The 27,639-nt window shown below is 40.4% G+C and overlaps 1 protein-coding gene across 1 annotated transcript; it reads right to left on the reverse strand.

The window, feature by feature from the left end:
• Positions 1-766: 766 nt before the first annotated feature.
• LOC141019898 (rho GDP-dissociation inhibitor 1-like) lies at positions 767-27,016 on the reverse strand. The gene is made up of 7 exons (XM_073494924.1): positions 26,944-27,016; positions 15,487-15,660; positions 14,125-14,208; positions 11,262-11,264; positions 5,478-5,551; positions 2,042-2,105; positions 767-972 (listed from the first exon to the last, which is right to left on the reverse strand). The coding sequence occupies exons 1-7, from the start codon at positions 27,014-27,016 to the stop codon at positions 773-775; spliced, it is 672 nt and encodes a 223-aa protein (XP_073351025.1). The 3' UTR covers positions 767-772.
• Between the last annotated feature and the right edge of the window lie 623 nt (positions 27,017-27,639).

A 27,639-nucleotide genomic window follows, 5' to 3' on the forward strand; every position in this document is an offset into this window, starting at 1 on the left:
TTTCTTTAATCTGCACAAAGAAACAGGTGGATGAAAACCCAGCTACAGCCCCTGCTGCAGCTCCAACTATTGAACCTGTTGGTGAGCGAGAAAATTCAGCCAGCTAAACCTGAACAACTTAATTCCCACCGGCATGCGCCTGCCCCTTTAATCTGATACAGTATCTTTGCCTCATGTCACTCCTCTCCGCCCTCCTTTCAGATCTCTTTTACTGTTAAACTTTTAACTAATGCACTCTGTATTTACATATTTCATCTCTTCTCTTTGGAAAAGTCTGTTTGACAGATATTGAATGTTTGTAATTATGCATTGTATATATTGTATTTCCCTTTGTGCCTCAGACTGACTTCCTTTAATCATCTTTGCAGAACCTCCACTGCTGCTTTATGAAGGCAGGGATACACGAAAGGATGAGAAGGAAGGGTGGGAGACAGAAGAATGATACTAAATGAAAAGGGAGGCTTATCATCCCAGAAGCCTCGTCATGTGGACGACTCCACATGGATGAATAAAATAATAATATAACTGCAGGGACAGAAGGCAGAGAGAGGGGGGGGTTTCTCTTCTCTAAAGGTCCCTGTCTGGTTTCAGGACACCTGCATTAAACAGACGAAGAAGAAAAAGGTAGAAGAGGAGAATAAGGAGGAAGAGGAGGAGAGCTTCCTGTCTTGGGCCATTGCAAGGCCGCTCTCACAGGGCAACAGAGGGGAAGGAAAAGACGGAGGTGAAGAAAAGGGTGCAAGAAGGTAAGAGTAGCATCATCTCTCTCTCTCTATTGATCCCAGTCCTTCTTGACATTGAGGTTCCACTCCCAGTCCAAGTAGAGGTTCTTGTCATCGTCGATGAAGCGGGAATGGACCCCGTAGTAGCCACGTGACATCATGCCTTTGGGTGCCTCATCAACCGGGCCCAGAAACTCATGCTCCTCTGCCTTTGGGCCGTAACTGCCCACCATGTGTGACACCTTGTTCACTGCAGGACAGACACAAAATGGACACTAAGTAAACAGAGCCTGGATCTATCAAAGTGCAAAACATTATTTTTTGGATTTAAAGTGAAGCTCCACTGATTTTACACATCGAGGTCTGTCTACAGGTCTTGGGTTGCATTGTGGGTAATATAGGCAGAAAAGGAAAAGGAAGAAGAACGTGTGGAACAAAAACAATGATATCTGGTTCTGCAGCATGGATTTTGTTGCTTTTATTAAAACTGTCCATGGTGAATCTGACAATGTTAAAAATAAAAACTGTTCATCTAATTGATTAATTGATTTAACTTACTTAAAATGGGACATTTTACAGCTGAAACATAAATAATTTGCACAATACAATAAATATATTGCAATTTTTGTTAATTTCACTTGGTAATCTACTGGAAATATTAAGGACCTAACCCGATAATAATATTAATAATAATAATCTATTTTAAAAACGTTTTTGCAGAAAAAACACATTACTGACTAACCCTAACTCTGTTTTTAACACTGCGGGGCAGTGTAACATAAGTCCTGCGATTACCTATTTCCTCACTGAGCATGTGGTTCATCATGTGATGACTTCAGAGCTGCTTCACTAAGTAGGAGCTGTTTGACAAATAATTTTTCCTTACCTCTTTTAGTGCACTTTTACATACATGTACAATTTCCTGATCAAAAATATAATCATCATACTTGGTTACAGATGTTAAAGGTACATTCAGTTGCATGCAGGATACATTTGTGGTATAAATGGGGAGACTGTAGGTCATAAATGGTAACGGTTTGCATTCCTTCTTTTTGTCAGACACAGCGACTGATGTTCAGCTTTACTCCTGCAACAGCACACATGATGGATGCCTCGTCACACTTATCATTATCTGTTTTTAAGGGTATTCAGTCAAACTGCAAGTCATAAATGTCAACCAACATTGATTGATGTTCAGTTGCTTTGTGTCTTTTTGTCACTTTATGATCAGCATCATTAAGAAAACTAGATGGGTAGTCTTGTATATAGGCTTCAAAAGGTATATTACATTTGGTATACAGTGGCTGAATTGAACTTACCCTTTATTCCTTTTCTGTGGATCACATGATGGTACTTCAAGCCAGCGACGATTTCTCTGTTCACCTGCAGACACACACACAGTTTCATCAAATCTTGTCATGGACTTTTCTGTCAGTTACAAACAAAACTTTATCACCTTGCTAGAGGTTATTATTCCTCTATGACCACAGCTACACATGGATTCAACCATTTTCTACACTCACTTTATCCTGCTCTTCTCAGCACACTGGGAAAAAAGGGTGGGATACACTGCTTCACCAGTCTATCACAAGGCTGACACATATTAAAAACAGGCAACATAGAGTGTCCGGTTCGTCTACATGCATGTGTTTGGGTGTTTTTTGCGGGAGGAAAATGAAGCACCAAGGAGGAGCCCACACAGACATAATGAAACATGCCATCTGGACACAGAGAGACAACACAAAATGTGCTTCTCTGCACATCTTTATTACACCGTATATTTAAAGGGGTGCGTAAAGTTGGGGACTCACATGAGGCACATTTTTAAAAGAAAGATTGAAACTGAAGCAGCGGAGGTCGAGATAACCTGACTTTTAGTCCCTAGTATGGTTCCAAGCTCCAAAACCACTGGATATCACATTTCCCATAATGCATCTTAACAGCTTCCTTTATCCCCTGCCCTCTAAATTCCCACTTCTTTCAAACACCTTTTTCAGTCTTTTAGAGGCTTACAGGCTGGGAATTACTCTGACAGACAAGAAAACTCAGCTTCATGTGTAAAATAAGTGGAGTACCCCTTTAATAACTTTATTTGAATACACTTTTCAGCTGCAGTAAACAATCTAACAATGCAATCCACAATCAATCCAGATTGTAACAACTTTTTAAGTGACTAAGTTTAAATTTTCTGACAATATCCTTTCTTTTGGGAACGTGTAATCAACACACAAGAGCTTTTTTGTTCTGGATGAGGCTGCGTTTAAAGACGCAGTGAAGCAGTTTGTCCAGCAGGTGTCCTCACAGCAGAGTGGAGTCTCAGCTGTTGGTCATTCTCTGCACATCTCCCTTTTCCTCCAGGGCCAAGTCCCTGGAGTACTACCTCACACACACACACACACACACACACACACACACACACACACAAACACACACACACATCTACGCTGACCTCTTTTCTCTCTGTAGCTATGCGGTGTCTTGATTACAACAAAAAGCTGCCCATCAAATCTACATTTCCATTTATGCCAAATAAAGTTCCTCACGTCTCAGGTTTTTCTATTTTCTCATTTTGATCCTCTTCTGTTCTTACTGTCCTATCCAGTACAGAAATATTTCCCTCAATCTGAATCACTCGCAAACCATTACCGAAGCAGTAGATAATCAGGTATTCAACCTATGTGTGTGTGTTTTGCAGCAGCTCCACTGAATTTTAGAGATAGGATGAACAAACACTATCAGCTACTACAGAATGAAATAGTAGCCAGCAGATGTAGCCTGCACTCCGTGGTCGATATTGTTGTTTGTTAGTGCATTTGTCTTATTTGTGTGGCCAACTGGTCAAATATAGAAATATTTAATAATTCATAATAATAATTCATAATCTTATAAATCTCCCATAAACATCCTCTCTGGTCTCTGGCAACACTCCTTCTCCCGTGGATATCTGCTCTGCATTTCCTTTCAGAAGTATTTCTTCCTCCCCAGTCTGTAATTATTTATAGTGGACACAGAGGTAAAGAGCATGGGAAAAAGCTGCTGTGTGTTTACATTGAGTGGGTTATTTGTAACAGAGCAGGGAAGGAGATGGAAGAGGACGGAGGTGTGAGAAAACAGAGAGGGTAACAAGTGCAGGCGGAGGCGGGGCATGAAGAGAAAAAGGAGAGAAAGAACGCAAGGGAGAAGAGAAAAAAGTCAGACGTTGATATGGAGAGAGGCCGGGAGGGAGCAGTTAATTGAAAGTTATAGTCATTGATGAGAGTTTTACGTTTGAATCAGAGCTATCAATGATTTCTCCTTTTAGCTATCACACCAGAAAACAGTAGAAATTGTAGAAAAAAGCAGTTCTGTTTATGTTAAAGGTGAACTGGTCAGGATTCAGGCCTGTTGTCGGTGAGAAAATGAGGAATTGTAACTTTCTCTATCAGTTTGGTGAGTTGTTTGAGCAAAAATGAAGTACTGAAGGCAGCAAACAGGAGCAGGAGGTGGTACTGACCCTACCCTCGCTGTGGTTGTGCAGGCTACTGTGCTGGATTTTTGCTCTTTTCTACCTTTCTTACAGTTGGATCGATGCTTAGTGTGCAACCATTTGCTAATTGGCACTTAGCACAAACTACAGCTGAAGGTGCATAATCAAAGTATTGCACAGATTTCAGTTTTGACCTGATGATGGCGCTAAAGGAAAAGTCATCAAAGTGATTTGTTTTCATCCTGAGGGTAACATGAATGTAAACGGGTAAATTTCATTGCAATCCAACTAACTGTTGCTGATATTTTTCACTGAAAAAGACCAATGTGAACCTCATAAGGACTTGTTCTTTGGGGGCTTTGAATGTCAGTATACCAAAAGGTTTGTGCCCATCTATTCAGAAGTTTTTGATATATTTCACAGGATGAGTAAAATCATCATGTGATAAGTTAGGGGATCACCAAAGTTGCTAAGGTTCCTCCTGGGCACCGTGTATATCTAGGCCACATTTCATAGAAATCTGTCCAATAGTAACTAAGTACATTTACTCAAGTACTTAACTTCACTGCAAAACATTTTTAATATGCCTTTTATATATCTACCTTTTACAGAGCAAAGTCACAAGGTGCTTACCAAGTGAGATTGATTAAAACATCAAACCATAAAAACAACGAAAAGAATAAACAATACAGCAAATATAAATATATACAAATATTATGTTAACATATGTAACATTTACTTTAACTGTTGATACTTAAGTGCATTTATTGCCAAAGAAAATACTTTCCATGTACTCCGGTGCAGTTAATATTAGATATTTTAAGATATTTTTAACACGATATCTTAAGGGTACTTTTTTACAACCCTCCTCTGGACCCAAGAGCTGGACGGACAGACTGACAGTGTCATCCATGGCGCCATGTCGCTAGCTTGGCTAAAATCAATGAAATTTAAATGTACTGACTCACTCCCTAATTTTAGAAATGTAAAAGATAATCAATTGTCAGAGTTGAGCAACTAACATGCTGACAGAGTTGCCTCACCAGCATTATTCCTTACTGGCACTATAAAATGAAAGAGCACCAAAAGGCTCATTAAATATGATAATGGCCTTGTTTGATATTGTGGTCTGATTTTATTGTACATGGTGGCTTACTCAGCACACTCTCTCTCTCTCTCCCCTTCTTTCTCTTATCACTTACAGTAAATACCTGATCATCTGTTTGTTCATTCAATCTATATTGTAATACAGTAAACCTCTCCTGTGTGACCACATCCACCCATCTTACCTTGAAGTCTATCTTTAGTCTGTATGTCACTCCTTCCTTTAAGACAAGGGTCTTCTCCTTCAGAGCTTGAAGGTCTGCAAACAAACAACAACAACAACAACAAAACATTACTCATTGGTTTACATGTATGACATCACCTGATGCAGTAGGTCAAAATGACTCACTGTTTGATCACACTGCTGCTGTTTTACTGTGGAGTCACAGGGGTGCCATAAAAAATGTACAATATGATGAACAGGGCTTACTGCATTATAAAAAATCGTTCATATATATATACAGACTCAAGCATTTTCATGTTTTCAGCTAAATAAGAAGAGTTTAAGTCATATCTTAAGTTGGCATTCATGCCCCAGTAACTCTAAAACCAGAATATCTTCTCTGGACAATGAAACTGTCTTTGTTGTGCTTTGGGGTTGAATGGGTTCATACTGAAGGGAGGAAGAAGCATCCTGGACCATTGTGAAAGCACATCACAATCAAAAATTGCATCCACTGCCTAATCACTTTATATCTCAATTTAAACCCGACCATCAGGCCTGAGTGCTTCCTAATGGATGGAGAGAAACAGAGGAAGGCGGCGAGGAGGAGGAGGAGGAGGAGATGAAGGAGAGATAGAAGAATGAGGTGAATAAAAACAGACAGCAGTGATGTGTGGAAGAAGACAGATCGGGCAAAGAAAGGAAGTGGCCTACAGATCACACACACACACACACACACACACACACACACACACACACACACACAAACAGAGTACATCTCTCCCTCATAAGATCTCTGTACAGGGTTAGAGGTTTGATTCCTTCTGGTTTCACCCATATTAAAAATATATGCACTTGTGGCATTTTAAGTAAAAGCCTCCAAGAAAGCATGATGATAGTCTCCCAACTCTGCTTATGTTGACAGACTGTTCTCACTTTGATTAAGAATCCACACATCCCCCTGAGGTTTGGGAGTGTTACACCACCTCATGAAACACTTGAAACTCCCCATTAGATAAAATCAAAAATGCATGTTATCGAGATAATGAAGCTGTTCCTCAGTGACATTATACACTGCTCCATCTCTGTCTCAGCCTCATTTCATTCAGTCTATCTCCCTCTATGAACTGTGGTACGTGACTCTGCTCTACCGTCTCCTCCCTCTGATTCGTCTCCTCCTCCTCCTCCTTTTTCTCCCGTCTCAGGAGACGAAGAGAGAGAAAAGAAAAGATGCTGGCCTCCCCTGGGAGCGTCTGACTGAGAAAATAGGTCAGTGTGGAGAGCTGTCTACCTGTTCTCCTCACAGGCACAGACACACACACACACACACACACACACACACACACACAGTATGCCTTCATGCATGTCTATCCACGCAGGGATGCACATGCGCAGGCAAACCAACACACTTAACACACAGCTGGAGCTCACACTTGGCAGATATTGTGTAGATTGTACTAACATGAGCCAGAAAAGCCCCAAAATTTACAGAATAAATGACTGAAAAATGTCTGATTTACCATGTTAGATTATGATCTATTCAACAATACATGCCATAAATTCACAATTCTTTTTCTAACAAATTTTTTTCTGTATAGCTGCTGCATACCAGTAGAAATGCATTTACCGTAAAACCTGCAATAAATTCATAACTTAAAATACTAAATACTAGGAATAACAGGCATAATAGTAATATGTATTAGTAAGCTGCAACTTGCATTGCTGCAGTTTCAGTGAAGTAATTATATTTAATGAAATAAATCAATAAGAATCTTGGATGACAAATGAGCAATAAGTTTATGGGAGACAACTTTCATTAAGTTCAGATATGAACGAAAGATTAGAAATTGGCCTGTAGTCCAAACATCCTCTTCCTCCTCTGCTTTGTGCACATGGAAGGTTTCATCTGTGCACATGCGCAGGCAAACCCATCCACTCAACACACAGCTGGAGCTCACACTTGGCAGATATTGCATAGATTGCACTAACATGAGCCAGAAAAGCCCAAAAATGTACAAAATAAATGACTGAAAAATGTCTGATTTACCATGTTAGATTATGATCTATTCAACAATACATGCCATAAATTGCATGCATTTACCGTAAAACCTGCAATAAATTCATAACTTAAAATACTAAATACTAGGAATAACAGGCATAGTAGTATTTTTGGGTTAGCATTATTTTTCATTATTTTTTATTTTATTTAAAATCCAACAATAAATAAAAAAATAAACAATTCTGATATCAGATGAGTGTTATACAATAAGGAAATATTGTACTTTTTTTTACTCCACTACATTTATCTGACAATTTAAGTCGCCAGACCCCAGTTGGCTCCTTAGAATAAAAAAACATTGTTTTGGTACGATAAAGACGTTCGCTCCTCTCACGCAATCTCACGTTTGTTTGTTTTTTTTGCAGTCTTTAGGTGCAATATGTAAGAATTAGCCACCTTTTGAATTAATTCTCCAAACTAGTACGGAGCATGCATTTTGCCATAGTAGCCGCTTGCTGCACGGCTAACCTGCGCGAACTGGTTATAGGCAGCTACAGTTAGCAGCAGTTAGTGGTCCAGACTGGGAGGTCAGAGTGGTTTTACAAGACAGGACAGGTCAGGGTTAGCTGGTTAGCATACTAACCTAAGCAGATATCTCTGCAACACAATACACAGATGTCTTTGACTTAATGTTGAAACTCTTATTTCTTTGCATTGTTTATTTTTTTCTTGATTTTTCTTGATTTTTTTAAACTAAAGTACCATTAAAAATTTTTCCAAAGTGTCTCTGAAGCAGCCACGCCTGTGGTGATGACTGTGATTGGGGCCTAAGAGTTCACAGCCATGCCAGCAGCTCTATGAGGCTGCACTTAGACACAGCGGTGCTTTGAGCTAAATGCTAATGACAGGATGCTAACATGCAAACAATGCCAATGCTAATAATATTTACCATCTTAGTTTTGTTGTTAGTAGTTAAGTAAGCATGATACAATCTGCTAACTAGCAACAAACCGAAAGTGCAGCTGAGCCTGATGCGGATGCCATAAAACAAAGTACTGGACAAGCTGACATTTTGATCAATGATGGCACTCGATGAAAAGTCAGAGAATCACCAACGTAATTCATCCCAATGTCTTTAAATCCATGGCAATCCATCCAATAACACAATGCTGCTAGCGTGGCTAAAAATGGTACCAGCACATGAACGCATCAGTAGTAAAAATCTATTATTATAAAATATCTATTACTTTAACTTTTCCAAATTTACTCTACTTGTAATGGGCATTTTACATCCTGATATTACTACTTAATTAAATAATTGATCAAAATACCAACAGTACTGATAACCATGTCAGACACGGTAGTCAGCTAAGTGTGATCTTGTGTCAGCTGGGAAGCTGCAACTTTCATTGCTGCAGTTTCAGTGAAGTAATTATATTTAATGAAATAAATCAATAAGAATCTTGGATGACAAATGAGCAATAAGTTTATGGGAGACATCTTTCATTAAGTTCAGATATGAAAGAAAGATTAGAAATTGGCCTGTAGTCCAAACATCCTCTTCCTCCTCTGCTTTGTGCACATGGAAGGTTTCATCTGTTCCCATCTCAGAGACTAGCATGCAGTTCTTTTGAATCAATTTACACATTTTCTATTCACTTTTAAAAAGATTCATCCCTTTATTATATGAATTTCACAAACCAAATCCCCTTCAAGTGGTCACATATTACTAACATTATACTGTACCTACAGCTCATAATAAATGTGGGGTAGAGATGTGTGATGAGTGTGACTAAATGTGTAGCGGTATGCGTGCTCAGCAAAACAACCCTGAGGGAACATGAAAGTTTAACAAAGCCAGTGCTTACATTTAGGGCACCAGAGCGCTGAGAAGTCACAGTCGAGAATAATGTCTGGTATAGTGCGGTCTGGCAGCGGGCCACACAGTACAGTATCTGACACACCATATATCATAGACCACAGTGTGGTGTTAAAACTTATAGCATGGAAATATGGTTGTGCAGTGTGTCATCAAGTGAGACATAGAATAAAAAAATAAAAATAAAATATGGCTCGAGCAAATGTTTTGTAATAAAATGGCACAAAATGGCACAAAAATCTGATGCTTAATGTAGAGTGTTAACTGAACAGTATTGTGTTTACAGTATACGTTACTTCTGGCAGTTCTACTGCTGTATCCACTGAGACGTGGAAACACATTAAAAGTTGTTTTTGTGCCATCAGCTCAGCCTGAAGAAAAGTGTTTTTTATGTTTCAACGCATCAACATTCAGGCCATTTATCTAAACAAAAGCAGCAACTGAAATGACAAAGGAACTGTAATTTCTTGAGAGCAAGAATAAATCTAAAACTTAAGTCACAGTTCAGCAGCAGTGCTGATTAAAAGGTAGTGATGTTCTGGCTGGGATGAATTCAAAATGGGGAAGAGCAAGTGTCATGTCAGGCAGAAAATGAGGTGAGGCAAGAAAAATGAGAGTGGTCAGACTGGTTGTAGCCAGATTATCTAAACTTCTAAGCTTCATTTGCAATTAAAACCGAGAGTTTTACATCTTAGAGTCACTGTAATAATCCCTCAGTGCACAGGAAAAGTGAGTGTGCACAACATCAGTACAGAATAAAAACGTCATTCTGTGATGGGTTTACGATGGGTATTGTGAGCAAATTTACCGTTGGCCCTCACGGCTTCATGGCTGGCTGTGTTTCCTGGTCTGAACAATGATGCACAAAAACAACCCAAGCAATAAAATGAGCCTGAATTGTATATTATAATTAAAGGTACAATATGTAAGAATTCAAGTTGAAAACAAATTTAAAAAACTAAAATTATTAACAGAATGTGAGGAGTGAACAGTTTTTGCGTTATGATGTCTGTTCATTGTGTTGTTAAGATATCTATTGAAGTTAGCATGCTAACCAGCTAGCCCCGTCCCTGTCCAAAGCTCTTGCTGTAGTGATGTAAACAACAACAATCTCCTGATGCTACAAGCCACCAGTCTGGACCACTAGCTATATGGCTAACTGAGCTAATTAGGTAACGGCAGCTACAGTTAGCAGGACTTAGCTGTTCTTATGGCAATATGCTCCCCCAACTTTTGTTGTGAGTATGAATTTGACAGGTGGCCATTTCTTACATATTGCACCTTTAAGATTGTGGGATAGATTTTTATGCCAGGAGACAAGATATTTTTGTCTCTTACAATGGTCACTTTGTCAGATTAGGCGATGATAAAGTCATAAATTCTTGCTGTGACCCAAACCAATCAAAACTTTGCCGTCTTTCATGACAGGCATGATGTCATTGGGAAGGAGGTGCTAGAGACTGACTTCCGGAGACAACAACAATGGTGTCCCTATACTGCCTGTCTTCCGTTCAAAAAGCCTTTAAAAGAAAAGTAAAGTACGCCATTGTTTACAGTTGTGCATGAAAGAGTGCTCTGCGCTCCTATTGGTTAACGTTTAGAACACATCGTAGAAGGCCAAAAAAACCATAAACGGCTGGTCCTTCTGCGGGGACTTGGTGAGGCGCACCAGATGTGGTGTTGGTTGTTGTCCAAAATCATACACTAGATGGGATAAAATCATCAATGGTCATGACCGACACCCATTTTTGGTTTGGTTTGGCTAATAACAGTTTGAACCCACCATTACAGTAGTTTATATGAACAAAACCACACAATCTGTTTTGGTTGATCTTCAGTGGCTCTTTTACTGTAAAAAAGTGCGGACATACAAAACAATAAATTATGAATTGTACTGTAGTGGAGCAGAAAGCAGATGCTCCGAGCACCACCTGTCCAGTCGTTGTCTGTGTTGACACAGAGTCAGAGGTTTGATGTACTCAGACAGTTCACACCATCTGAGTGCACGAGGGAGCAGTTGTGAACTGAGAAGCTGAGGCTGAAACACGCACCCAAACAACCTCTGAGATGTGAAAGGTCTCAGACGGGACAATAAGTCAAGTGTGCAGAAAATGTCGTCTACAATTCTATCTACTATGGTGCAATGTATCTCTCCCTGTGTTTTGCTGTCCCTTCTTCTCTCTTTCTCTAACATGAACACACACACACACATATACAGAGTAGTAAACGCCTGTCATCACTGAGAGCACCATGCTGCATCGGTAACAGCATATAGTGTATAATGAGGTCTCTAATGCATTCAGCCACCGATGGAAAGTCCATTTCACATCCAGTCTGGTGCCGGCTCGGCTAGCTGACTGCAACATGATACACCAGCAGGCCCGATTATTACACTGCTGCTTACTCTGTAGATTAATGATTAAGGATGCTTTTCTCTCACAATAGCATCCAGCAATCCCTCTTTTTCTCTTTAGCTCTGCAACACGAATACACACATTCATCCAGCTTAAACCTAATGTTCATTTGTCCAGGGGAAATGTGGACAAGACTATTTTTTTCACTGTTGAGATTCTGCAGGTTCATTAGATAAACATGTTCTTTGGATTCAGTGCAGTCAAGACCTTCTAAAAGAGGCCTTGAATTTCAGAGAGTGTTTCCTACAATTGACCAAAGGATTTTCGTCTGCCTTACTTAAAATACGACAGAAGGGACATTTTCAAAACCTTTTATCTTCAAGGTTGTGGTTAACACAAGCTTAAAGGAACAGTTCACCCAAAAATAAGAATTCTGTCATTATCTACACACCACTATGCCGAAGAAAATTCGGGTGAAGTTTTGTAGTCCACAAAACATTTCTGGAGCCTCACAGAAAAACAACATTGCAGCATTTTGCTTAACAACTGAAGTAGATGGGGACTTGTTTTATAATGTAAAAAAACAACCAACTGTACAGTGTGATACTCGGGCTTCAGGGGACTCGGATTACACCGGAAAAGCTGTATGGAGCCATATTATTTTTCTTTCTCAGGTGTTTTTACATTGTAAAACAAGTCCCCATTTTCTTCATTTGTTTAGGAAAATGCTGCAACACTGTTTTGCTGTTTTGTTCATGTTTTGTTCTGCAACATGAAATACATTGGTAAATACCCAACATGTGATTTATAAAGTGTTTAAGTCTTTAAAAAGGTGATTGCAAGGTAACAAGTGGTTTAATGAGACTACAAAGATTGTCAGTACATTAAACGTCACAGAGGTTCAGGTTAGCCAACACAAATACCTCATCCCTGCCACTCTACGACAGCCTGGCACCATTGCTATCTGCTCTGATGACTAAATTAATGAATAAACTCGGGGGCGAGGGGTTGTCTGCATCCATCTTGTGAAATTGTCGTATTTGATGCTGCAGAGGCCATGGTATCTTAAATATTTGCTCCTAATATAAGTCAATCCCCCGAAACACTGCATCCTACATTTCCCACAATTCAACTGGATAGCATTTTTCGTTAGTCACTCCCTGCCTGGTAAACACCCACATCTTTTAACCTCCACACCTGAAGTTTATACTGCAAGCTCCCCGTTAAAAATGTTAAATCTCAACAAGATAACATTCCATAACCGACACTCCTGATGACATCACTATGACATCATCAGGGTTAGAGCTACAAACATAATACGACTGTTTCCGTAGGCGGATTAGTACTCCCCTCATGAGAAGTTAACTTAACTTTGTGTGTATAATCGGTGGATTGGTGGAGTGCCCCTTTCAACTCCACGCTCCCCGTTTGAAACACGATCTTTCTCTTAAAAAATTGTAGTGCCAAAGTCCAACCCCGAGATTACTCAATTGATTTTCCATCCGCCTTTCTCTTCCTCCATCATCTATGACTGAGATCAGATCTGAAAGCATTAGATCTGTCTGGTGTGGAGGAACAGCGTGCTCCTTCCATTTCGAGCGATTCAGCAGATCTTCCATTACACTCTGAAACATGCACATTAAAGGCTGCCAGATACTTTCTGTCTGTCTGCATTTGATTCAGAGGACACTGCATAGTACAAAGTCAGCATCGCCTAGCAACTGCGTGACCTTTCCTATTAGCAGTCTGTGATGGTGTCTTTTTCTGCGTGAGTGTGCATGTATGTGCAGTCGCGTATGTGATAGGCAGGGAAATCCTCAGACTGAGGAAGAATCGAGCAAATCCTGAAAGAGACGAACGCGCTCAGTCGTAGCAACTGTTGTCCCGTTTATCAGACACACCCCGACACACTAGTCGATGATAGGGAATCTACACACACACACACACACACACACACACACACAGATCGATCCTTTCCTCAACTTTGTCCCCTGTAGGGAGTGACATAATCTCTTTGCAGCCACCCGATTACCATGCACTGCAGACGCACACACACACACAAACACACACAGACACACACACACACACACACACACACACACACACATAAATGTACAGCCACCTCGCTCCCCTTTTTGCATGTCGCCTGCACCCAGGGGGAAGATGTCAATACTGCCCACCAAGCAAACATTTAGCTGTCTCTCCTCTCTCAAGCACGTGGACACACCCACTGCAGTCTTTCTGCACAAAAAATGCAGCACGGTCGGGGTGACATGCCTTGCTCCAGGGCAGATTGGTGATTTGTGTCACCATATTGGATGCGAGGGCATAGCAGCATCATACCACATCCACCACTAACCTCAGTTGAGGGAGGTAAGTCATGCCGGATAGAGAAGAATGAACAAAGGAGTGAAAGGGTGATGAAAGCAAAGCGTACCTGTCAGGTCCATGGTTAATGGTGCAGGTGCCTCGTCACACAGCAGGGTCAGTCTGGTCACCTGGACATTAGACCCAGAAAGGTCTGGAGAGGAAAAACAGTGTGGTGATTACAGTATTCAGCCCTTTCACTCATTTAAAGGTGTAGTTCGACATTTTTAAGAAATCCTTTATTTGCTTTCTTGCATAGTTAAAGATGGACACATGCTTAAAGGGTAATGTTAAAGTGTGTTGACAGGTCTTGGTGAGTATGACTGCCTATGTTAAAAAAAGTAGTATGAAGCCTTTTGTGGCTCAAGAGGAAGCTGCATGTAATTTAATAGCGAGCTGAAATCACGGCCCTTCCGTTGGACCACTGTGGGACATTATTTCGGATAAAATATTAACGCCAGTGAATGGAGAGAGATAAATAAGTTTTTGAACTACACATATAATGTTTGTCATTTTAAAAGATATAGCATTTTGTCATAAAACTAATCTAAGACTGAGAAAAGATGTAATTATAAAGACTACACAGCCAGCCATTGTGTTAGTGATGTTGTGTTGTTGAATGCTCACAAAAAAAACGTAACTCAAATATTGTAGGTTGTACGTTCCCATACTGCTCGCAGAACTGTCGAACTCTCCTTTCACATACCCGCAGTTGTCAACATGGCCAGTTTTATTGTGATTTTTCACCTTTGTTAATATTTTTTCTGTGCCGAAGCGGCCATGTTGGTGTTGATGACCTATGTTGAGCGATACGATGTAGTTCACTGAACGGTTTAACACAAAACTAGATGGTATTTTACCATCTTTATGACAAACATTTTATGTGTAATTCATGGCAAAACTCAAACGGGATTAAAATGTATTTGCCTCCCCCTATTGACTGTATTTTTTTTTTCTGAAATAAAGTCCCATGCACCTCTCCGCTTTCCCTTTCACTTATTTCAGCCTTTCCCGATGAATTCAAGATGTAGATGAGGTGAGGTTGGGTAACAGCAGTGGAGGAGTCAGAGCTGCTCTACTGATATCAGCTGTCATGGCCTGGTTGCTGGATTAGAGATGCTGAGGCAAGCAGGTCTGTTCCAGTGTGGGTGTGTGTGTGTATGTGTGACTGGGTGTGTGTGTGTGTGTGTGTGTGTGTGTGTGTGTATGTGTGACTGTGTGTGTGTGTGTGTGTGTGTGTGTGTGTGTGTGTGTGTGTGTGTGTGTGTGTGTGTGTTTGTGTGTTTGATCGGAAGTTGATGACTGTGAGAAACTATGCACCAAGTCGTTATATTGAGTGAATGGTACTGTTAAAGCTGCAGTAACACTGGCTACCAGGGTGAATCACCAGCTCCTCTATTACCTCAGGTAAACAGTAAACACACACACACACCTGTTGTGATGGGTACTGTCCCCAGCAGGGTCTGCTTGTACTTGACCAGACTCTCGTCATCTTTGTCCAGTTTCTGAATCTCCTCCAAAGACTTCTGGGCCGGGGGGTTGTAGTTTAGGTTTCTCTCATCACCTTCCTCCTCAATAGGCAAATCCTTCTTGTCAGCCATTAGACCTTACAGAAAAAGGGAAGAAAACTATTAAAGGGGCACTTTAAGACGTTGCACTGTCTGAAAGTAGTTTTCAGGACAAGTTTCCAACCTGTTTTGATGTCTTACATGGTCCTATACTCTCTCCCATTGAATTTACTTTACCCTGGATTGACACTGTTAAAAATATAAAATGTAATTTTTTTTACAATAATGGTTTCACACGATTGATGTGTCAGTTTTTAGCTCAGTTAGCTAAGGTCATGCCTGCATTCACCTTATTACTATTTAGAACCGTAGAGGCTGGATGGTTCAACCAACAGTCCTACTCTAAGCTCATTAACTGTTCACCATTTATTCATCATTTAAGTCACTGGTTCTTAAACTTTTTCATGTCAAGGACCCCAAAACTGACGCATATCAGACCACAGACCCCCATTTGATAATATTTTGTTCCAGCTAGGGACCCACCATCTGGTCCCTTGCTTTTAGAGTTTTAATTACAGAAAAGTGTATGAAAAACATGACCAAAAAAGTCACACACACTGACATTGTGTTTTACTTATATATGAAATTGTAGTGAAAAGAAATTATTCCCATTTTTGCTGGGAACATCCTGGAACACGACATTTGAGAAGCACTGACTTGAGCTGGTTTACTATTTCAACTGCAAGGCTACTTTTAGCATTATGTTTTTATTTGAGTTAACTAATTCAAGCATGTACCCATCACTTATATCTGATGACTCCGGCAAAAGTTTATATGTTTAGCTAACTATTTCCGCAATTTATCCATTATCAAACAGTCTTGATTGTTTATACGTTACTTTTAGCTTACAATTAGGCCTACTTTTAGCTACCATAACCATTTAGCAATAACTTTAGCTAACATTTTCAACGAGGCCTAGCCTACTTATCCATTATTTAACAACTAGCTTAATGTTTGAATTGTTTGTCCATTTGTTTAGCCTGCTTTGTCAACAAATTTTGGTTGGTCAGGCTAAATATCAGAAGCATGTTTATCAGCAGTACATCCTCCACAATAATCATAGCACTAAAAAACTGGCAACTCTTTTTTAAAAATGAAGCCATAATTTTCTTCTTTCTTTTTTTTAATTACTCGAGCTACTTTCACCATTTTTCCACGTACCTTCTGACAATAGAGGTAGACCCTGTCTATTACCCCTGGTTAGACATCACTGAACTAGAGTATTTCTAATCTACTACGGGAGCAAAATGGGCAAATGGGTCTGTTAGCCTGAGCGCAAGCTGCCTTTTGTTCCAAATCCTTGTATATTGTTGATAGAATTTAATTTCATTACTCTTGTATACATGATTATCAATCAAAGCCATCTCAAATTAAAACAGTTTCCTCTCTGCCGGACAAAGGAAGATGATGCGCACCTATAACCTTCCTGATGGTATAAAAAAATCAAATCAAATAAAATATTCAAAGCTGACTTCTGTAAGACATTCAGCTGGAAAATGCAGCGAAGCAAAAGGCAAATAACATTTGCTGCACAGGTCCTCTGCAGTAAATATTTCTGTTCTATTTCAGTGACTGAAAACTCAACCAGCACCGGCAAGATTGCTTTACTGTCTGGGATAAGATGCATATTACTGTATGTAGGGCAGCTCCAGCCATCCGGGTTCTGATTTCATCAGGGATTTTGATTCAATATTGAGGTTTACAGACATTCGATAATGTGTTCTGCAAGCTGAAATTTCATTTTAGCATCTCCACCTCATCCGCACCTCCAGAGAGTGAATACTTGCAGACTGGAATAAATATAATAACTGGAAGGATTTGGCCAGACAAAACCACAGCTGACAGCAGTCATGAAAACACAGCAGCTCTATTTAAACTAATGGACAACACAAGCATTTCTGCAAAATTGTCAACATGTTAACCATTTTGAACTCCTATCACATTAAAGGTGAGACTTTAAAACTGACAAGACTAAGTACGGTACATGCTATTATTTATAAAGATGCATCAATGTCCTTACTGAAAAAGGTGACGTGTTATGGGACATTTTCATGTGACAATCAACTGAAAATGATTTTAAAGGAGACATATTATGCTCATTTTCAGGTTCCTAATTTTGTTTTGGGTTACCACTAGAAAAGGTTTACGTGCTTTAATGCACAAAAAACGCATCAGATTTCTCATATTGTCCAGTACTGCAGCACCTCTATTTACCCTCTGTTTTAGCGCCAGTGTCTTCAAGGGCCCCCTCCTGAATACCCAGTCTACTCTGATTGGTCAGCTCACACACACCTGAGCCAACACCGCTAACAACAACAGACCAGCTGTGCCAAATAAACTCTTAACTGCAAAACTAGCCACTGGGCAAAAATTATGCAAATGTGTGAGTCTGTGACGTAGTATGATGTCACAAAGTCACAGAATTATAGGCTGGACTACTGACGAGGCATTTCAGGATCAGGGTTTTTGGTGGGAGAGAGGAGCTTCTGTTGGTACGGACGAGCACAAAAACAGATACAAAAAAAAACGAGGAGAAAATGAAAAGCATAATACTGTAGGTCTCCTTTAAAATTTGCTTTACATACCAGCTAATACATCAAAGTGAGCATCAAGTTATTGTGCTGTTGTGATGCACTGACTTCATGACTGCATTACAAGCTTAGCATTGGCAATAATGTAACTTGATCACAATAAAAGCAGACATATTGTTAGGCCATCTTTCTTGTTACTTGGTATATTTGTGCTTTTGGATCCTAAAATTCAGGGCCTGAGATTGGAAAGTCCTTTTTTCAATGCATTGGTGGTTGTGGAATAAACAAATAAATTCATATTTTACCATTTTATGGTTTAGGAGAGAGGCACATATTTTGTTTGTCTCATATATTGTATAAAGGACAACAGTCATGTAATGATGCACTGACTTGATAACAGCATTAAAACCTTGGCAATAAAAGCAGACATGTTACTAACTTTAATACATTTTCTCAATACTGAATGAACTCAAAGACGCAAAAAATTTAAGTCTTTAATGTTATGATTGTTGCCTGTCTTTGTAACTTAGTGTCTTTGTGATTAAAAACCTGGCTTTCAAGCCTGAGAAAGGCCATTAAAGGGTGAAATTTCACATTATGCATGTATGTTCTCTTCTTATCAACTTACAAGGACAACACCCACACACGTACACACACACAAGGACAGATAATTTCCTACAACAAAACATTACATGACTGCTGACGTAAATGCACAATGCATACCTCCAGACTCTAATTATCTGGAGAACAGGAAACATGGACACGAACTCTGCTGTGGACGCCTGTTTACTGTGTTGTAACAGGTTTGTGTAATAGCCCCTGGTTCTGTTTTTACTGTTCATAATGAGACTGCTCGGTGTACATCAGCTCAGAGCTGTGTGTCGAGGTAATTGGATGACACAGAGAGTACACAAATGCACACACACACACACACACACACACTTTAGTCACAAACATACCCAAGAAATGCATATAAATGCACAGTCACACAGTGTTCTGTAAACATTAGCGGAAATCAAATGTGTTAAATGGGAACATTAACCAGCCAATGCAAGTGTCAACACACACACACGCACACGCACACACACACACACACACACACACACACACACACACACACACACAGATGTACACGTGTACCCGTGCACTCTTCTGTGTTTGTAGCAGCACCCCACCCAGTCAGGGCCAAACCACCGCTGCCTTCACCCGTCACCATGGCAACCCTTTCAACTCCCCTTGCAGTGACATCACCTTTGCTGTGGATCTGTTTTATGTGACTGAATATACACAGCGGAGCATTTATTTTCACTCGCAGCAACAGAGATGCAGTGGCATATCAGTTTTAACACGCACACACATACACAGTGCACATGTTTTCCATAAATCTATATATAACAGGATGGTTTTAACCCCCTGGTTGCAGTTTTACTTAATTCAGTATTTAGCCAAAGTGCATTTCTACGGAGATTATTTTTATAATAAAGGCTTTTTGCTGCAGTGAAGTTTTCTCATTTTTTGAGATAAGGCTAATCTACCGTCACACACGTCAGCACAGAGGGTGGTATATTGTTAGCATGCAGCGCTACACCTAATGACCTTCTGGGGTCAACACATGGATAATAAAGTCATCACTTAGCAGGTGATAAGTGATAATGTATTGTTGATTTTTCCCCCCCTTTAAATTTAAATAAATCGGTGGATGATTTACAGGTTTATGATCGTGTGCTGACACAGATTTGTCCCAACAGCTGGACAGTGGATGGAAAGAAATAGATAATTTAGGCAACAAAATCCTTTCTCCAGGATGTTACAGTTTGTTGCTGTGTTGAGTGTCTCCTTGCACATTTTTGCTTTACAAAAAAGGGCTAAGAGTAGATAGTTTGAAGTTAGATAGTTTAAAGATGAGATCTTCTCTCCATGAGAAATGGTACAGTACTCAACACACATCATATATACATAATTTACAGGATAAGGCTCAGATAGGTTAGTTTCCACACCTCAAACTTTTGTCTTAAATCTATCCAGCAGATTAATTACTGTAAGCCCCACACATATGTTTCCTTTCTGTTATGGTAAAAAATTGGTTGGTGAACAAATAAAAAGAATTTGTCTTTTTGAAGAAGTCTTTTAACATGTTCTTAGGAACAATATGTATTCATGTATATCCTTGATTCAAATATTAAACATGCATAAAACATGAAATGCAATAAATAATCCAAACTATTTTTACTCTGCATAGCTTTGTACAAAGACAATAGTTGTTTTGAGATCTCAGAGAGACATGAGGAAGTGTAGCACAACGGTGGTTTATTGAAAGAGCGTGATCCTACCACGCTTTAAAAAAGTCTCCATGCAAAGTTGCTGAAAATCTGGTTTGAAAAAATCACACAAACATCTCAAGCTGATTGCTGCTTTCTACACACACAAACACACACATGAAACTCTACAGTATGTCAGATATAGTACATGACATCATGAATGATTCACCCAGCCGTATTTACATATCAAACTCTGCAGCCTGGCCCCACATGAGCGTGCGTGTGCATACATGTACCCACACTGCACATGAAACGTGTCTCTGAGCTGCTATTAAAACAAGTTTCCTGACATCTGAGAGCTCCTCTTTGATCTCCAGACTGCTGACCTGTCACAGTAACCGTATCAATTAACATTTATTTGAAAAGGCAGGGTTTGGTCCACAGAGATTTCCTCTCTTGTACAACTGAGTGTTTTAATATGGATTTCTTTCAAAGCTGTAGTATGTGGTAGTAGATGTATGTCAACCTTTCTCACCAGTTACACTGAGGCTCTTAACGAATCTGATCCAAAGGCTGATTTTCTGTAACATTTGTTCATGGAGCATCTAATTAAAATGTCATTTTTAAGAGCGGACTGACTTCTTAAAGAGCTTTTCCACCCTGTTATAAGTTTTATCAGTTACAAAAGGAAGGGAGAAAACTCTTCATTGCACAACATGAAACAACAGCTGAACTAAGCCAAAACATGCAGGGCTAACACCCTCCATATTGTGTGAATCTGGTGTTAGAAACAAGCTAACGCTAGCGAAAAAGCCAGCAGTGTGTGTGCATGTGTGTTTTCTACATGTGTGGATGTGTGTGTGTGGTGTTCCAACAGTTTCAGCCCCCCATCTGTGATGTGATATTAACTGTTGGATTTTCTTTGATGCCCATAAAACCGCCTCATTACCCCAGTAGCTTCTGAGAGCATCTTCTGTATCATTACACACATGCCTGCGGTAAAATACACAAACAAGTGTAAATCAGTGCTGTTATTGCAGAAAAGCTTAAAATCATGGCTGGTGAGGCATTTATTTAGTTGTTGAAAGGTGTCAAAAGGGAGATGCTACTAGGAAAAATAAAAAAAAAAACGAAAACATGCCCAGGACACTTGTCACCTCTAAAAAAGACATCATTGTGTCATTGAGTGAGAATATTATTGGATTTGTGGCCTACTCTATGTGCTGTGTGAGTGCCAAACAGCCTAATAGTCAAACAATTTAAATGCATCTTTACTGTTTTCACTTCAATACATGCAAAATAATGTATTTTCTAAAAACCAGTGTGACTGTTTTGAACCACCTCAGATGCAAAATTTTAACCCTTTCGCCAAATCAAGCAGCCTTTGCGAAGGATTTTACTTTGTAGACTAAGACAGAGGATCCACAGTCAGTATGTACAACCGCAATGCTCAGACTCAGTGTTCATCTGCTGGTATTTACAGCTAAACCAACATGCTTAGTGAAAATCAACACTGCAATCTGTTTGGCAGGGGAGAGGTGGCTTTAGGGGAAGATGGATTCAAAGGGGACTGCTCACATGGGACCTCAAACACACACACACACACTGAGCATGTTCTTCTGTTAGTTCTTTGTTGACATGAGCCATTCACAAATGCTCTGTATGCAGGAGTTGACTAAATTTGCAGCTGGATAAATGTTGCGTCTTTGGACATTGAAATCCTTAAGAGTGCCTTTAGATAACCCACAGACTATACCCATGTTTTATGCGGTCTATCGCACAGATTTTGTTACCTTCAGGCAGAGCTGGGCTGGCTGTTTCCCCTGTTCCCAGTCTTTGTCCTAAGCGAAGCTAAACGGCTGCTGGCTGTAGCTCCAAATTTAAGAGACAGTGGTGTCAATCGTATCATGTAAATCTCTGCCACAAAGCAAATAATTGTAATTCCCTTTAAGTATTAAGGTTAAGTGGGTTGTTTAAGTGTGCAATTCTGGTGTTTATCTACACAATAGACACTGAGCTAAAAACTGAATGAAGAGAAACCCTTGTTTTGACATTTATTGAGAATTCTGTATCATAAATAAAGCATTATCTCACAAACTGAACAGGAACTGTTTAATTTCATCTAAAGTAATCGAAGTTAAACTGCTCTCCTTTTGCCTCAACAGCCTTCCTCTGTTTTAATAATCACTTCCTGTCTGCCTCCACTTTGCTTAACCCAGATAACTGTTCACTGTGTCAGGAAAACACTTCGTTCTCACTATGTGTGTCTACTATATATGTGTGTTTGTGAGCATGTGTGCCGTAAGCGTTGATTTGCTGTTTTTTATAGTCCTTCGAGGCCCGCTGTCACTGCTCTGTTCTAATACTATAACGAGACCTCTGGGACACTGAATCACACACACATACAAAAGGACACACACAGCGGAAGATAAAACGCAATCTTTCAGGGCTCTGCAAAGCCAATAACAGCTTTTACAATGAAGGAAAAGGCAGTAAAGGAAGGATGAGCAACATAACAGCATTACAGCAGGCCATGCGAGCGGGGTTTGCTTCCATCTCCGAGGCTGCTGTCAGTGCATGGCCCCTTCCCACCACAACACGACCGGAATCGATCTGTCACCTGTGAGATTTCCGTGTAAGGCTGCGAACGCCCTGTCAACACTGGAGACCCTAGTAACACTTTGTCATGCTAACCAGCAAATCGTTGGAATCTCATTTCCCATGTTTCCTTGTTGATGAAAGGCTGAGATGACAAACATATGATAGTAGCTGAGATTCAGTCTCATGAATGACACTGCAGCTTCTTCACAAATCTTTACACCCCTTCTCTCAACTCAGAGATACATTTCTTAGTCAAATAAAATATAAAGAATTATATTTCAAGTACAGTCAGTAAGGAACCTCCATCACAAGACTGATATATGCCCGATATGTTGCAGATAATAAAGGCCAATACTGGTATGATAGCTCTACAATATTTGAGCACGGCCGATACTTTTTTTATTCATTTAGTTTCTTTAATTATTCTTTTGGAAATGTGTTTAGTGTCTGTGGCAACTGTCAAACAAATACAACCACAACAGCTACAATCAAAAAATGACAATAAACAACAAAGTGCTTCCTCAACATTACCAAATATAAAAGATATAAATATACTTAAATGAAAGTGCAGAAACACCATGTACTTCTGTCCCAATTCTTTCCCTGCCACTCAGGCCTCACAAAGCAATGTCATACTGTGTTGTTTTAAGTTGATACCAATATGATATATTTACTATTTACATTTTTTAGTGGACTTAACAAACACCATTTCCCATAAACCCTATACCTTTGCAGGCTACATTTTCATAAGAGCTGTAGTCACCTCTGCTCATACAGTAATGTTTTCGCTTGTGTCTGTTTGTTGGTTGGTTGGTTTGTCAGCAGGATTACAAAAAAAAAACCCAAATGGATTTCCATGAAACTTGGATGGAGGATGGATCACCGCCTAGAATAGACCACGTTAACTTTTGGTGCAGATTTGGGTGAATGGATGGATCCAGGATTTTTTTTTCTCAGAGAATAATGCATGGACCTGGATAAAAAAAAATTACGCGTATTTAGGTGACTGGTATCTATGAGTGAGTACAATTTTGATACAGATCCAAGATCTGGTGAGCTTAAATTATGGTCAAAAAGTTATGGGAGGTTTCAAATTAATTTAGAGTGATACAAGGATATTGAGTTTTATATTTGATTAGGCCTGATTAAATTAAAGGGGACTGGTTGGGCCTTGGCAGAGGTATGCAATTGACTAATTGCTCTAGTTTATTGACTGTTTTTAACTGGCTTTGTAAAGTTAAATAAATAAATAAAATAAACACATTTGATTATAATTATTATTATTGGTCTTAGAATATGGAAAGTAAACCTCTGGAACAGGGGTGATGATGATGTCATGATTTTGGCCCTATAAACACAAAGCAAAATGAAAGTACTTTATGCATACATTACATACATTTATTTCCCTAACCCTAACCACTATTTGTCTAACACAAACTATTAAATAAAGTCTTCACCCTAGCATTGAATGATGTAACAGGGTTCACCATTTTGGTCCTCACAAAGTTGTCGGACCCCACACCGTGAGTGGGCTTTTTTGGTCCCCACAAATATGGAAAAACAAGGTCACACAGACACACAAATACACACACATATACACACTTGCTGTCACCTTGTCAGATGTGTTTAAGCAACTGTACAGTATCTGCTCCTCACATCATCCCTCCTCCTCTCCGTCTGTCCCAGCTGTGATAAATGAGGTTGTACAGCAGAGCAGACACATACGAGACCAATCAAGTCAGTCAATTAGACAACCTGCTGTCTCAACAAGGCTGACGGAGCAGCTGAGGACATATTACCGTGTGTGTGTGCGTGCATGTGTGTGTGTGTGTGTGGGAGTGAGCAGGTAAAAGAGAGAAGAGAGGGAATAAGACAAGCTGAAAGTGAGGAGGGATGGGAGGATTAGAGAGTGAAGTATGGAGGTTGTGTTAGTTAATCTAAAGAGGAATGAGTGGGGACAGAAGGAAGACAAAAGGAGGGAAGTAAAGAAAGAAAGAGGAAGGAAAAGAAGTTGGGGAGGATGAAATAGAGGCAGGAAGGAAACATCCGTCCTATTCAACCTCAAAAAACGAAAGAGAAGGAGAGATTATAGAGAAAGGGAAAGATGGAGAGTAAGACCTCAGAGAAAATGAGGATAGAGAGAAAAAAGAAGAAAGAAGAAAAAGATTTCAATTAGCCTGTTTGCTCTCTGCGCGCGCTAGTGTTCGCTGATTGACAGCTCACAAAGAGCGTGCTGCCACATGGGCCTCACCCACTCTCTCTCTCTGTACCACACATTCACACACACACAAACACACACTTTGTAAAATATCTCCCTTCGTTCCTGGAAACAGCTGCTGACAGAACACGTCGATCTCACCCGCCAACATCTCCCTTTGTTTCCTTTCTTTCATGTTAACCCCTACCTCCTCCACCTCTACAAGAAATCCTCTCCTCCTTTCCACCTGCCTCATCTCTCCCTCATCTTCCGCCTACTCTCTTCTAACCGTTTCCACTTATCCTCCTCCTCCTCTGCTTATAACTTCACCTCCTCATCGCTTCTCCAAACCTCTTTACCTCTCTCGCCTCGTCATTTTGCTCCCTATACCCTCGCCATTTATCTTCCACTCAGTCACCTCCCACGTTCCTATCAAAATCTCCTCCTGCTCTTCGCTTTTTTTTTTCAAAATTCAATCTCAGCCAAGTGTTTTTGACAAGATTCGATGTGTCATATCCATAGAAACATGTACAGACGCTGCAAAAATTCCCTGTGTGCAGTTTGTCCTTGCTAGAAGCTGAAAAATATGCAAAACCAGCAATGAACATATTTGAATATAAGATTCATTGCTTCAGAAGTGGCTCTCTAAGATGTTAAAGGAATGAATTAAGGAGTAAATCAGCAGAAGAAACAGACTGAAAGCTGTGACGTGAAGATGTACGGTGGGTGACTCCTCAGATCCTGACTGGAGCGGAGCTATCAATTCAAATTGCTGTTTGAAATTCACACAGTTAATGGAACAGATTATTCATGGCCGCCTCAGATCTTAAATCACATTTCACTTCCACTTCCAAGAGCTTCTCTTTAAGATGATCTCATTTTTTTCCTGTCGTAACTGGTTTGGTCTTCGTGCCTCTTTTCTCCCTCGGTGTGTGTGTTTCAGTGTGTCTCTTTTCAAATTACTCATCTGACAAAAACACACACTCTTATACACACACACCTGTGTGAGGGGAAACCCCAGGACTGTTCCACCATCTGTAACTGCTCGGTACTGCTGCAGTGTGGCGAACACACACACACACATACACACACACCCTTGCCTTGCAAAGATCGTACTGTTGCGAATACAAAAGCAAGAAATACTGTTTGAAATAACAGCAGACAGTCGTAACATCATTTGACTCCTGCATACGCTGTGTCATCACACACACACACACACACACACACACACACACACACACAGCTGCTCCCACCTCTGCCAACATTTCTCATGGACGCACAACCTTTTGCCAGGGTGTGTGTATGTATATGTGAGCAGAAACATAATTACAAAAGCTGGCAGTGCACATGCACACACACACACACACACACACACACACACACACACAGGAGATAGTGTAGGATGTGATCAATAATTATTGATCTGCCACCTTTGGCTTGTCTTGGCAGCGTTTCATGTTAGACATAAAAATGTCCACACCCGCCAGGATAGAGGCATATGGCACACAGACACACACAGAGATTCACTCACACACACACACACACACACACACACACACACACACACACACACACAGACATGATTTTAATTTAATCCCTGTATAATAAATCCTGTAAAACAAACACCATAAAATAGATAATTCATGCACAGTGAAATAACTTGGATCACTGAAGTTATACTAATTCACTAGAACAGACACACACACACACACACACGCTCCTCCATCGCCTCACCTCTGTAGCACATAGTCAGCCACAGCAGCTCCAGCACCTGACCCCCAAACTCACACACGTCCACTCCCAGCATGGTGCCTCTCTGCGGGGGCTGCGCCCTGTGCGACGGCTGGCAGGAGAAGAACCAGAGAACCGGGGAACCTCCACAGGTAGCAACAAAGTAGCAGAGCAGGGACGGATTAAAGAGGAGAGCATCCACAGAAAAAAAAGTCTCAGATTGGGGGTCAGACGAGCATCTTCTTCCCCGGAGGATGTGAAAAAAATGTAGTTGGAGGGGCTGAAGGGGGAGGCTGGTGTGAGAGAGAGAGGCAGAGAGGCAGGGAGGGTATCCTTCCTTGGGTGTGGGTGTGGATGTGATGGGGATGTGTGTGAGCAAGAGAGAGAGAGAGAGAGGATGGAGGCAGGGAGGGTGAGGGAGGGAGAGGCAGCAGACACAAGGAGCAGCCGGCTTCCTACACTTCTTCTTCTTCTCCTTCTTCTTCTCTTTCTTAAACTAGAACAAGAAAGAGGCTAAAATGCTAACTGTTAGCTGCTGGAAGCTAACAGTGGCAGGCAGACGCTGGTTCAGCCGGCAGAGCTGTCTGCAGCAGCATGTGTGTGTGTGTGTGTGTGTGTGTGTGTGTGTGTGTGTGTGTGTATGTGTGGTACTCAGACGCTGGCTATCGATTCGCAGACGAGCAGCGAACCCCTCCCCTC

Source organism: Pagrus major, chromosome 23 (genome assembly GCF_040436345.1).
Source record: "Pagrus major chromosome 23, Pma_NU_1.0".
In the NCBI taxonomy this organism is placed as follows: domain Eukaryota; kingdom Metazoa; phylum Chordata; class Actinopteri; order Spariformes; family Sparidae; genus Pagrus; species Pagrus major.

Excerpts from the sequence above, each read along its gene's own strand:
- LOC141019898 (XM_073494924.1), bottom strand. The coding sequence starts at position 27,016 with ATGCTGGGAGTGGACGTGTGTGAGTTTGGGGGTCAGGTGCTGGAGCTG. Across the intron at positions 14,209-15,486 it reads GACAGTACCCATCACAACAG|ACCTTTCTGGGTCTAATGTC; the intron begins GTGTGTGTGTGT and ends TTTCCTCTCCAG. Across the intron at positions 2,106-5,477 it reads GACTAAAGATAGACTTCAAG|GTGAACAGAGAAATCGTCGC; the intron begins GTAAGATGGGTG and ends GTGTGTCTGCAG.